At 44.2% G+C, this 13,846-nt stretch overlaps 1 protein-coding gene across 1 annotated transcript in view; it reads right to left on the reverse strand.

Moving 5' to 3' along the window:
- Positions 1-13,846, reverse strand: part of OVCH1 (ovochymase 1) — a 1,424,491-nt gene that overhangs the window by 271,627 nt on the left and 1,139,018 nt on the right. Inside the window, exon 24 of the mRNA XM_069628530.1 lies at positions 11,273-11,410. Coding sequence (XP_069484631.1) covers positions 11,273-11,410 — 138 coding nt within the window. The remainder of the gene's footprint in view (positions 1-11,272; positions 11,411-13,846) is intronic.

A 13,846-nucleotide genomic window follows, 5' to 3' on the forward strand; every position in this document is an offset into this window, starting at 1 on the left:
GGTAGTGGATGAGAGATAGGAGATCCTTAAAGCGTTTTGTATGCACACGACTTGAAACACAAAGGTGAAGACAAATCAGCTGTTGTAATTGCTACAACATGTTCATAAACTTATGGTAGCATTTTGACATTTGGGTTGAATATCGTATGCGGCAGGGGTTAGATCTCGGAGAGAACATATTTGAAACTCGAAATATTTCGTGTTGCGAGGAAGGCTGCATTGAATTAAAACATGGCAGTGATTATATACGCAAGTGGATGTTAAACAATGGAAGCAAGTCGATATCTGTGTTTTGAGTGTGGTGGGAGATAAAGATTTCCAGACTCTTGCATTTGAGGATAGTGGTGCACCACTAGTGAAGGAAAACATGCAGGGTAATGAGGGAGAGAACGAATGCTGATGCAAGGGTCATGTGCCAGGATGGTCCAGACATTAGTGATGGGATAAGAAGATGAATAACAAAAATAGCTGCACACAGGCTATGTTTCCCCACCCCCAACCCCCTTTGTTGTCACTTGCTGCAATTTATTTGTTAATGGTTATTCTGGATGTTTTGAACTTCCTCGAGACATATGGAAGTGAAGTTAAATGTCTGGAAGTAAAATCTGATTAAATGGGTCAGTGTAGATGCAGTCTCCTTTCCTGGGTCAGGTGGTGAGGCAAAAATGCAGACTACTATTCAAGGCCTTCGCCATATACACAGTTCCAATATTTTTGGTCTCGCTTTAAATGAAAGTCCCACCTCTCAGGCACCAAAGAAATACTTCTATACCAAATTTGAAGACCAGTCAGATTTGGTTTGATTGACAAGACATTTTGCCTGCAACCATAGGGAATTTAATTTTCTAGGAGGAGGGTGAGGGGTACTCCTTTGGTCAAGAAAAGTTGCCCTGGTGGCTACATTTGTATTCAATTTCAAACTTCCCATTCAATAAACTATCTTGAAAGTGGAAATAATTTGGAGCATGTGGGATGTAAGCAAGACTAGAAATATAAACCCCCGCCCCCCATTTTTCTCATTGTCTGAATCAAAAGGCAAAGAGGTTTAATTCTTCTGCTTTTTATTGGCCTCCTGCTCGATGAAGGCCATCATATGCCTATGCACATAGGCATTGCCAAGGGTCATTTTGGTTCCTCACGTGGGCGGGAGATAATGTGTCCGAGTGAAGCTGGTGGGTCACAGCTTGTGTAGAGGATGCAGCACGTGAGATAATGTTGGTGGGGTCACTCGTTGACCATTTGTGATGCTAAGGAGTGCTGCCAAGGATGGCCGGGAAGGGGAGAGGGTGGTGTCACTCGACAGCTAAAGGCAAAGATGCGAAACGTTCGCTTTCACAAGACGTTACGAAGCCAAGCAATTGCACTTCCGTTAATTCCACATGACGAAAGTTCAAGGAAAGTTGCCCTGTTGGCGTTTGAAGGGAAGCATGCAAAGTTATACTTCCTTCAATAAACTACGTTGAAAGAGGAGCACATATACTTTGAAAGATGTGGGATTAAAGTAGTTAAAAAAGATCTCTTTAGGCAACTTTCCCTCCATATTCTGTGGACTCCCCACAACCTTTTGCTTTTGAACCCATCCTGAATTTATACAGGAAAGTCAAGCCTTCAACTGCACTTTACTGGTCTTTTGCTAATTTTGGCATTGGGAAACTGATCAGTCCTTTATATTATCTGTACTGAGAAACTGTTTCCCTTTTGTCGTTTTACTGGTTCAATTTTTGGGTAACTTGCATACCGCATCCTATAGTGCAGTGGGGATACATTTCTATCAAGCTAGTCTTTTACACGTGGGATTTTTGGTTACTTTTATATGTGCCTAGAGACAAAATGGTAGCAGCGGATACATTTTTACAATTTTTGCATTTGTATTAGTGTGCACAGTCACGTTCACGTGTATGGCTTCCAAATCTTGTTAGTGCCCTAAACTGGCCGGGCCACGAGATTTTTCCCTTCTTTTGCCATATTCTTGTTTGGCCGTCTGCCTTCTCAGGTGAGGAAACCCCTTGCACGGTCATGCATTTGCCTGGTAAAGCTGCTGCTTTCGCCGGCTAGTGCATGCCATGTGTGTACCCAGGAAGTGAGTAGGACTGGCTATTCCCACTCCTTTTCCATGGTGCCAGAAAGTCTAGGTGGTGGGCATAAGTGAAACCCTCATAGTGGTCCCCGATTGAACCCCTGCTGGCTGTTTGAATGGTTCAGATCCTCTTCATTCGTGGGCTTCGATTTTCTTCCAGACCGGATTTAGGAGAAGGACTCCTACAGCCATTTCCTCGGATCAACTTTGCAGCCATGTACCCTTTGTAGAAGAGCAGCTCATTGAAGATCAGTGGACGACTCCTGAAGAGGCCCAGCACCCCCTCTGGAGTTTGGCCCAGGGGAGCCCTGCTGTACTACCCGATATGCAAAGGCCCTCTGTGGTGCTTTAACCCTTTAATCTTTTCTTTAAAGGATACAGCTGTCCAGAGCCTTCGGAAGTTACCCTGGAACACTTGGTGAGCTGGCCAGCTCTCCATTGGGCTACCTCACCAGAAGCATTGCCATCCAGATTTTATGGCCGGTGGTCATCCGCTTGTGCCACAAGTCGCCTTCTTGCCAGCATCAAGGGGAGCCATCTTGAAATGGGGCCTTCAACCGCAGAGACATCACCCATCGTTGCGGTGTGGTGATCGGGGAAGTTGCTTCCCAGTATCCTGGGAGTTGTCCCGAAGAGTCTGGCATAATTGAATCTAGATTGCCTTCTGGGCCATGGGTTGCGCATCCTGCACCAGCTGCCAACCAGCGAAATCTTCAGACCACCAACCCGTAGACATCCTGCACCAGAACAAATGTTGGGAAAACTGACAGCGAGCAACCACCAGTCAAACCACCAAGTCAACTGGGAAAATCGGAATCAGTGTGTTCTTCACTTTGTGGAATTGTGGACCCCTGAGCCCACTCACGTTCCAAGACTAAGCCTAGACCACTCTCCACTCTTACCCTAGTGGGGTTTGGCTAACCTCTGAGTATCTCCGTTCTCCAGAACTAGGGTGACCTTCTATAATCCGTCCACCAGGCCAGATTGCAACCATTGTGTGATGCACTAAGCAAGAGTGTTTTATTTGTGCCTTTCTTGTGATATGACGAGAAGATTAAGTGTAATCTGAACTCACTTGCTGGGTACAAAACCTCAATACATCACTCAGTTTCCAATTTAAAAGCAGAGCAAATCTTCCTGGTAATAAATATGCATGGTTGTGTCAAATGGGGAACAAAGTCAACGGATGAGCATCTGATATTGCTGCTAAACTATCATCAATTGATCATTTCAATAGCCCATTGGAACCAAATTAGGGCTTTCATGACAAAGAATGGTCAGGAAGTGGAAGACATCTAAAATGGAACTCTTTAGAGCACACATCTTTCACTAATAAATTCTACTTTTAGTGGGGGTCAATTACCAGACAGCATGAGAGAATCACTCATAATACCAACCCTCAAGCCGTGGGAAGTCAATACTAGACTGTGGCTCATACAGGCCAATTTCCATGATCAACCAGGATTGCAAAATCCTGACAGCGACCCTGGCTAACAGACTCAAATGGGTTTTACAAACGCTGGTGCACACGGACCAGATTGGTTACATCCCAGGGCGAACCACCACATGGAATTTGCGAAGGCTGCACCACGTTACAGACCAGACTACCTCGAGACATCAGGAGTGCATGGTGGCGTCTTTAGATGCAGTCAAAGCCTTCGACTCTGAACTGGAACTGGCTCTTGCAGGTGATTAAGCACTTTGGCATGGGGAAGGGCTTCCTGCAGTGGATAAAGTTGCCATATAGGGACCCCAGGGCGAGGGTGAAGACAGGAAGACACATCTCAGCGGCATGGAACATATATAGGGGGACAAAGCAGGGCTGCCCACTGTCGACAATGCTCTACATACTGGCCTTGGAACCGCTAGAGGTCTTTGAGAGCAGAGTACAGTGACGCAGGAATCAAGATAGACATCATTCATCTAGTCTCACTCTATGCAAATGACTTGCTCCTATATGTTGCGGACCCACAAAATAACTTAATATCTGTTAGAGGTAATGGGAGCATTTGCCAGGTTGTTGGTATATTCATTAACAAGGAGCAATCCTCCCTGTACCTCCTAGCAGGACTCAGGAAAATGAGTACACACCACCTCCCAGACTTAAGCCTGTCATGGGCGCTGCAAACCTTCCGCTATTTGGGTATAGATGTATACCATGACCCCACAGAGACTCACAAGGCCAACACGGAAGTGGCGCTAGAGAAAATTGTAAACTCAACTTTCTGGAAGACAGTGCCACTAGGGATGATAGGGAGAGCAGCCCTGCTGAAAATGACAGTACTACCCAGTACTACTTCACAAACATACCCCACAATAAATGCAGGACATTCTTTAAACAACTGAATACAATAGCACAGGAATTCCTGTGGGGAGGGGGGAAGGACTAGACTGGCACTACACACACTACAAAGAGATTATGAGTCAGGAGGGATTAAACTGCCTGATTTTGAACGGTATTACTTGGCAGGGCATCTACAATTTGTGGCACACTGGCTGGGGGATGAGACATCTATGGACACTGCTACTGCAGCCTGCACTGCAACACTGCTACCTGAGAGCCAATATGGATGGAGAAGTCCCTACTCCGAACGCTCCCTACACTGGAAGAAAGCATGGAAGATCCAGGGAACCCAAGACCCCAAATCGGCAAAGATCCTGCTAGCAGGACTTGCAAATTCTGAACCTGAAGCCCTCACACAATATCATAGGCACTGGGAAGCCAAAAGAATTGCACAAGTCAGTGACTTATGGAAGGAGGGACAATGGGTGGAATTACAGACCCTGATAGATGAATACGGTCTACATAAAGGCCAATTCATGCTTTACAATGGCATGATCAAAACAAAAAAAGATGACCGGATCTACCAGAGGACGCTGGAATGGTGGAGACACTAAATCCATGGTTAGACGTATCCGAAGGAGGACACACAGTCTCCAAACTATGAACTGCTCTGGAAAAGCCAAAACATGCATGACCTGCCAGCACAAGGAAAGTGGGAGGCAGAACTCCAAAAACTTCACGAATGATGAATGGTCAAGGGCCTTAAAGTACATCAAGAAGGGCTCCAGGAATGCAAGGTTTAGGCAAACCCAGCTCTACGTTACACAAAGAGCATACCTGACCCCAAGTAGAATATCCAAGATGGAGAGTAAAGCACCCAGAGCTGTGGAGATGTGCAACGGAAAATGCGGTATTGCTGCACATGTTCTGGTTCTGCCAGCAATAACAAAATTCTGGGACGATTTTAAGGCAAGAGGCAGAGGCTGGTATTCACATGCAAGCGTGGACACCAGAATCATACCTGCTGGGATTCTTCCCGAGACGGGGCAAGGCAAGAACACACAAAATGAAAGACCTGATGTGTATCCCGGCAAAAGGCTGCATAGCGATAGCATGGAAATCCACTACTAGCCTGACCATAGAAGCATGGTGGGCAGACATAGTGATGTACATGGGCCGAAACAGCATGGACTACGACACTACACAGAGTTGCAAGCGAAAAAGGAGTGATAAAATGCTGGCATGGCATGCAATGGTACAGTAACTGTTTGCACCCAGGGCAGTGAACAACATGGCTACTGCTTCCTTAAGGATTTTACTTAGGAAGGGAAGATGGGTGATGTGACGTAGTTGAGGTCACGTGTGCCCAGCGATGAATTCTTGATAAGCGGGAGGATTTGTCCAGTGTTGAAGGTTGAAGGCCCAGTGGAAGTTGCCTTAAGTTAGGTAGCTGTTGAAAGTAGCCAGGTGAAGGAGAAGTACTTCAGTCAGAAGGGTCTTGAGTAAATGAAAGGAGGATGCATGCATAAGATGTGGCCTTGAGGGAAGTTTTGGTGGCTGTTAGGTCTTCCATGGAGAGTGCCTTGCAAGGTCGAGGTAGTGGCGATTTTGCAAGCAGGAATATTTGGTGTGCTGTCAGTCGTGGCATTTGGGTATGTGCTGGGCGATCATGCTGAGGAAAGTTGAAGGTGGTGGATTTTTTTCAATAGAGTGCCATATACATTGCTTCAGGAAAGGCTTTGAAGAGGGGTCTGCTTTCATTGTTGGACTTGGCACTGATGATCAATCTGCATGTATTACAGAAAAGTCTAGGCACTTTGAGACTACTGTGATGCAGGACTGGTGCAACATAAAACCTTTTGACTTCAAGAGAGGCAACAGGGAACATTATTGCTTAGTTTTAGGGAGTTGTAAACATGGCAAACTTGCATTTCTGACTTATAACCCCTCCTGAAGATTTTAATTCCAAGGGTTCTCAGTAATGACAAGCTGTGCAGAGCACCGCTTCTTTAGCAGTTGTGTCTTTTTTGGTGCACATTCACTTCTGTTGCGCACCCACTCCCTCCACTTTGGATAGTTCACTGGCGAGTCCCTGGGTGCCAATCTCTGGATGTACTGGTGTTCATGTTTTTGCCTTGGAGGATCAAAAATTATCCCTCCCTGTCCCTCAACCCTTGGAGATGGCTATATTGTGGCCTAAAACGCCATAAGCAACAAAGTATCTCAGCCTAAAGGCTACCATTAAAGCATAGTAAGGGAAAGGAATCTGAGAACAACATCTAGTCGTTCTCCGCCTACCGACCCAGTTTCGTCCCTCATCCACTTCTGCCTTTCGAACAGTCTAAAACTCAGCCTGAAGGGGTAGTACAGGCTACAATTTCTCTATAGATGGCTATGCATTACTACCAACACTAAAGTCTTTTTTTCACTACGTTAGTGCAACATTATGTATCTATTATAAAATGTTTCTTCTGAATTAAGTATGTTAGAGTTGCCATGCATTGAATGATCTTTGACAGACAAATGTGTATGTGACTATGTTACTCAGTGCGCATGTGTTCTGCACATAAAGTGCATCAGAACCCTCAAATGTGGATAGTTGCCCCTGGAGTTCAGAGCCTAATTTATACTAGCCCATTCCTCCTTTAGTGCTGCAGAGCACAGGATATGGCATAGAACCACAAATAATTAGGTCCAGCTGTCACAGTCTTCGAAACAGCAATCCTCTACACCTGAACTCTCAACTATTAGGTTTTTAAACTAGTAACCTCTGCAAGCAATTGAACAGTCATCTACATTTGAATTACTATTTGCATTGTGGGAGTATTGACCCACTCCGCTATGCTATGCGGCATCACCCTGCCAGTTATGGGGAAAGAAACAGCAACCTTGGCGGCAAAACCCTTGTGCGTGCCAAAAACCTACCAAAACCGTGTGCTTCAGCAAACAAAAAGAGGGATGCACAACCTGCCACCCATGGTGCATGTGCAGGGGAAATAGAGCACACCCTGCAGAAAAGGTGCCAGTGGGATCCATGACCAGCAAACAGAGTCCAGACAGAGAAGCGGCACTTTGCAAATGAAACCCCAAAATGTGCCTACAAATGTCATTTGCTTTGTTGCTAAAAACAACAAAATGCCGATAACAACCCTTTTCAACATTTAAAATCTTGCCTGGTGCTAAAAGTCATGTATCTAATGAAGCATTGTAAACATACAAAGTCCTAATATGAAGAGCAAAACATTCATCCGAAAACTGGATTGTCTGTAAACTGACAGCATCTATGGCAAAATCTAGGTGCAGTACCCTGGGCCGCCTGAATTTCAGCTGTCAGAGAAGTTACTGATGAAACTTTAAAAGTGATCTAAAACTCAAAAGCCTGTCGGATTAGCAAACAGAAAAAGGATTGTTGACAAAAAGGAATAGAGATGATCTTAGTTGTGTTTTTATCCCACAGATTTTAAGGCTAAGAAAATAATGCATGTTTGAAGCAACAAATTTGGTTTTGCTGGATTTAAAAGTTAATTCGCCTGGCTGGGGCTGCAAGAACTGGAAAATCAGGTTTTTCTCCTGGAAGGAGGGCCTTCCTCTCAGCAAAAACTCATGGGGAGGTGTTAATTGCTGGCTAGGCCAGAATTTTGTCAATAGAAAGCTAAGTAACAATGGGCATCCTCCAACCCAGGATATGGAAGGTGTGAAAGGCTGTAAAACTGCTGAAGCCCACGAAACTCCTGGCTGACAGAGGCACATTATTGGGAGGGGGCCACCACATGCTCCAAGGAGTGACAAATACTGACCATTTGGTGTTAACAGGATATGTAATGGACATTTTCAAAAGGTGTATAAATTATCAAAAAGGGTGCAAAATCTGAAAATGGTAAATTAACCTGATTTTTAGCACTATCTTTGAATATACAACCGTGTAGCTTATTCTGAACAGGAATGGCAAGAAATGTGGGTTTATGGGGTCTGTATTGCGCTAGAATTGTGAAACTTTATACACTCATTCCCATGTTAAACACATTTGTGGAGAGTTGCTTAAAATTTGGAACGTGTGTTCATAGCAAAAAGGACAAAATTCTGTAGAAAGTTAAAACAAGGTCCCACAGCTACGAGATTTTGATGAAGATGCTACATAAAATATGGCATCTGTGTGTAATTTGTATAAAAGTGACTAATGTAGAAATGTGTATTTAGTGTAAAATCCGATTTTGAGACCAGTGACTAGGTCTCTTAGGATTGTAAAGCAAATCATAAAATGTGACATCAGCCGGCCTTGATCCAATCACCCCAAATGCAAGGCGGAGATGAAGTGTTTACCCTATCCCAGCTCAAAGGGGCAAGATTAGCTAAGTCGGCCCAGACACCCCCTTTGTGATGTCATTTTTAAAGGATAAATAGAGACAGCTGAGAGCTCATAGAGACACACAGATCCACTCACTCTCCTGACTGCCCTGCTGCTGAATTCTACATCTTCCTTGTTCCAGACTCCAGAAACTTGGCAAAGCAAAGGCCTATTGCATAGCTGAACCATTCTCAGCCACGCCTCAAATTCTAGAACAGAACCCCAAAAGCCTAGGGGAAGCATCAGAATACAGCCGGGCGTACTGTTAATGCTTGCGTGCTGAATTGAAATATCTTCAAAACCAAGAAGGGCAGATCCCGTCCTGTCCTGTGCCTTGCTGACCCTGTCCAGTCCGATGTGCCCAGCTGTCAGTCCCTCCTGATAGATCCGATTCAATGGTCCAGAATCCTGGCGGTCCAAAATCTTAAATCCATTTTGTTTTGCGAGTATTAACAGGAAGCTAGAAACTGTTGATTCCTGTGCATTATCTTGTCCCCTCCTAACCTCTGAACTATCCTTACTTCCATAATCGGTAATCTTGTTTAAATCCGTGGTGAAATCTTATTCCATCTGTAAAAGCATCCTTTTTCTAGTCATTTTGTCAACTTTGATCTATTAATTTCTTCGAGCGACCAGCCTAGCGCTCCAAGGTGGACAGCGAGGAACCAGGACTGAGTCGCCAATCACTCCTGACTCGTACGTTGTGCCATCCTGGCGGCTTAGCTTGGATGCTCTAGTCCATATATTTTTCTTATTTTAAAACAGAAGCCTCTTCCCATTCTCTCGCCTATCTTGCAAAAACGACCTTTACTAAAACCTCTATAACTCCCTCAGTTTTTGTGATAGAAACAACATTTTAACTACTTGTACCTAACATCCAAAGCTATCCATAGAACCCAAAACACGTGTGAAATAGCTTCCATTTGTTTCCGACTTGGATTTTAAGTTTGCAAATGTTTTCTGCTGACTAAATCATTGTTTCTGCTTGTGTGCAACTGTTCAAAGCGGCTCCTGTAGGAATTTATAATAATTTAAGCATTTTTCCACACATTTAGAGTTCTTGCTCAGCCACTTTAAAAGTCATGCTGACAATTGAAATTGAAAAGCCCATTTCGTTTTTCTCTGTTTAAGGGGAAAGGGGAAGTGAGACACAGTTTGATCTGTACTATTCCTGAATAGCTGCTCTCTCCTTCAATCTCTTTGCATTGCCTATTGGGGATTGAGGGGTGTTGCAGGGGGAACCTCTAAACAGACATCCAACATCTGATCCGAACCAACACAAAAGTATTATTTCTGTGCTGCATTTGTTTTGCTCATTACTTATTTCTAGTGTATTAAAGATATTATTCTGTGTTCTGTCACCCCATTGGTGATTGTTGTTTACCTATTAAAATATATATTGTGATTTTGATCTTAAATAAATCAATAAATACCTTTTAGAAACCAGCCCGATTCCTGGTCCAGCATGACCTGGGGTATTTTTAAGTAAGGAGTGTGATGCGAGTGGTACATCTTTCAAATAATTGAATCTATCAAATCGGTTTTTCCATTGCGCTGTACACTAGGCCGAGAGCAGAGTATCGGCTGATTGAAATCCTTAACAGCATGCAATGTAATGCTATTTTCATCTCTGTTCAGACTACGGTCTTCTGAAGGACCATTCACTCCACAGCGCTCCAAGGCCATAACGGCAGTAGAAATTACAAATATCAACACAGACCAGTAACAAGCCTGGCTCTTTGAAAAGGTTAAGCACATTTAAGAAATAGCAAGAGGACTAATATATGTATAGCTAGGCATTGGGGATACCTCAGGGGCAATGTGTTCATCCTGAAAAGAAGACAACGCTGACCAGCATGGGTTTGATAATCGTCCCCGTGCTTAGAGGCTGAACTCCGGCATGAAGCGTGACAAAAATGTTTTTTAAAACATTTTTTATAGCTACAGGGACCAGTGCTGCTGAGCATCCTTCCAATAAAAAGTTTAAAGAGTAGTTTTAAAATCTTATATCATAGGACACATTTTCTAAACACGTTTGCCTGCAAAAGATGGCTGTGGTTGGATATCCTTCATCAAGATTTGATTAAAAGGTAATTTCTGGAACACTTCAATATTCCAGAGCTGCCCTACTTCTCTCTCCTAAAGATAGGGGGTAAGCATTGGAGGAATCATTCCCCCCCCCCTCTGTATGACTGATAACCGCACGCCACTGAAACAAGTGTAGATGCATACATGTTATGCACTTGCCTTTGACACTGGCCAAGCTCACCACATGCAGTAAAGGAAATAACCAGAATTGCAAAAAATAAAGAGAACTAGTCTGGTATCACGTGCTGAAGCTCCTACCTTTCCAATGACATGTAGCCAGCAATACAACACCACACATCAGAACATGTGCTACTTGGCAACTTTTGTTCGGATTAAGGTTTGACCCATCAATTCTAGCTTGGCAAGTGTCTAGACAATGCACTGTATGATGGTCGTTTTGTGTAGGATTTCAATTCAAGGTCTGATTGTCACTAAATGTAGTTCGGTTGCAATTGTGGCACTCAGTGCAAATACTTACCAGAGCCAGAGTACAGTTTGTACTTAACTACAAACCCGTGGCTTCCAGGCAAGCTTTTCCCATCAGTTGAGAAAGTCAGTTTCACCAGCGAGGCTTTGCTCACATAGGTCCTATATTCGTGGGTTCCGCATAAAGTATCTGAGAAAACAGAGAATCACATTTCAGGGAAATATCCAAGATGTTTACAGTGGAATGTGCTGTCTTCAGGAGACATGCCATTGAATTAATTGTACACACTATACACCCAAATTACCAATGCTTGCCTCCGCCCTAGAATGGGTTAATTTAAAAGCACAAATTCAGGACGGCATAAAAAAAACCTTCATTTGGAGATGTAGCAAAAGCATTTTTCATGCAAGAGGAAACCCTTGAACTCAGAAATCGACCATCGAGACTGTTCTTGTGTTATGGCTACTCTGGTTTTTGGGAGTCCCACAGTAAACCCCTCTGTGGAATTGCTTTGCAGTGACGTCGCTGCCATAGAACCTAGGCTTTGAGCTTCCTTCTTCATTTGCTTTCCCTTTGCCAGAGGCCATGCTGTCGCTGGTGTGGTACTTTGTAATTCTAATAAATGTCACATTTGATGGCATACACATTTTTTTACATCACCAATACATTACAGCTTCTGTGACCAATTCATATTTAACTAAATGGTAATGATATGATAAGTGATTTATTACACGCCTATACACAAGTGTTTCTTACCATAACTTGAGTCTTATTAAACTGGTTTCATTTTCTTTTTGGTTCATTAAATATACTTTGATATTTTAAGTTCTTTTTTACTACAGAGTTGGTATTTTGGATCTCGGCTGACAGTACTTTCTTCTCTTTGGACCTATGCTGGCAATTTTGAACTACAGACATCAACATGCCACTAATGTTTTCCTGTCTCCTTTTATATCTGTGCTGGCAGATTGAACCTAATCTACTGGTATGCATCAAGGTAACCTCCTTAACTTCTTTAAACTTCAGTTTTTTACCCGTATCTGGAATTTAACCCCTCCATCTCACTCGACAGCTTATGGGTCCCTTTGCACTCCCCCTCCATGGCCCCACTGCTAGACACAGATTTGGTGTCAGAGGCACTCCCATGATTGCCTTTCCTGCATTTGTCGATTATACACCTATATGTGAATCTTTCACACAACCACTCAGCTGCCTTGTGGCTCAGATTCCCTCTCCTCCTCCGATTCGCTCATGACTAATGTCAACCGCAACTTAAACCACATCTTCTGCAACGTGTCTTTCTGCTGCTCCTCTTCAGTCAGAACGCAACTCGTGGGTTACTTTTATCTCTCACATGGTATTTGATCTCCTTGTTGAGACCAATTTCCAAACTGCTTGGAAGAGTCTTGGACACTATTTGGCTTCCCCCGCCTCTGCCACCCAACCAATCAGGTGTAACGGTGTAGCTCACATGGTGCTCCTTCTGCTCAGCAGCCAATCAACGTGCTTCTGGCAGTTCAGTCTCATCTCACTATGCAAAGCTCCTTTGAACTACCAAGGGCTCCATGTAGCCCGTCAGATCCCCATAGAGTGGGATCCATTGGTGATGCTTTGCCATACCATAAACATGTCTGAAATTTGTCGATGGCACAAAAGACCAGGTGGTCATTTCAAAATGCTGTAGAGAAATGAAATGCAGAAGTGGAAGAAAGGGGGCTATATGCATAGCTAGGCCAGCAATAAGGTCCACTGGAAGCAATGAACAGGGGGGCCTTCTATGCACGACTGAAAATAATTCACTCTTGTGCTATGTACAGAGGCATTTGGACCGGATTCCAAGGGGCGAAAAGCTTCATAACGTTAAGATGTACCTTAATGGTTGGTATTCTTTGTCTCCTTTAAAGTCAGCAAGTGATGGGAAGCATCTATACATCTTAAAAATGTATAGATATATTAGAACAAGCCTCTTTATTCGATATAGGAAGAATGCAAACCTATTTATTGCACTGGGCTGCCGTCCCATAGTGCAACGTCTCTCGCCCGGGCGTCTGCATTTGCAGATGGGGAGCAGGTGCAAGTGGATCTAAGTCACTTGGCCTAAGCAGCACCCACCTTCTTAGCCCTGCCTCTTCCTTCCTGCTCTTGACTATTAGATCAAGGGCGTCTCTCGCCCGGGCGTCTGCAGTGAAGGGCAGATGAAGAAAAGGGCAATTCCTGTTCGGACCAGGAGGACCCAGGGCCCGACCCCCTGCTCAGACAGCAGGTAAGCATGCACCAACATGTGTTACCCCCTCTGTCCACACAGGCCATCGCCACCCTCTCTAGTCCCCCTGTGATGTTCCCTTGTGCCCCTCCCCCCCCTTCTCGCACGCAGGTGTTGCCTGTTTTGCTTGATTCTTCTACCCTGCTCCCCCACAACCTCCTCCAGCCTACTTCTGCAGGAGTCTGTCCTGATTAATTTTGATTTCACCATCACCGTCTTGTGGCCAATGCTGGATTTGACTTTTATAGACTGCATTCATTCACGGTGCGTCACTCTTTCTCAACTCTCATGCTGGACTTCCTTTGCATCTTGTACTCCTGGTGGCCCTGAATCATGCCGTTCCCATCTTCATCTTGTATCCT

The sequence above is a fragment of the Ambystoma mexicanum genome, chromosome 12 (genome assembly GCF_040938575.1).
Source record: "Ambystoma mexicanum isolate Mex_15411 chromosome 12, UKY_AmexF1_1, whole genome shotgun sequence".
NCBI lineage: Eukaryota > Metazoa > Chordata > Amphibia > Caudata > Ambystomatidae > Ambystoma > Ambystoma mexicanum.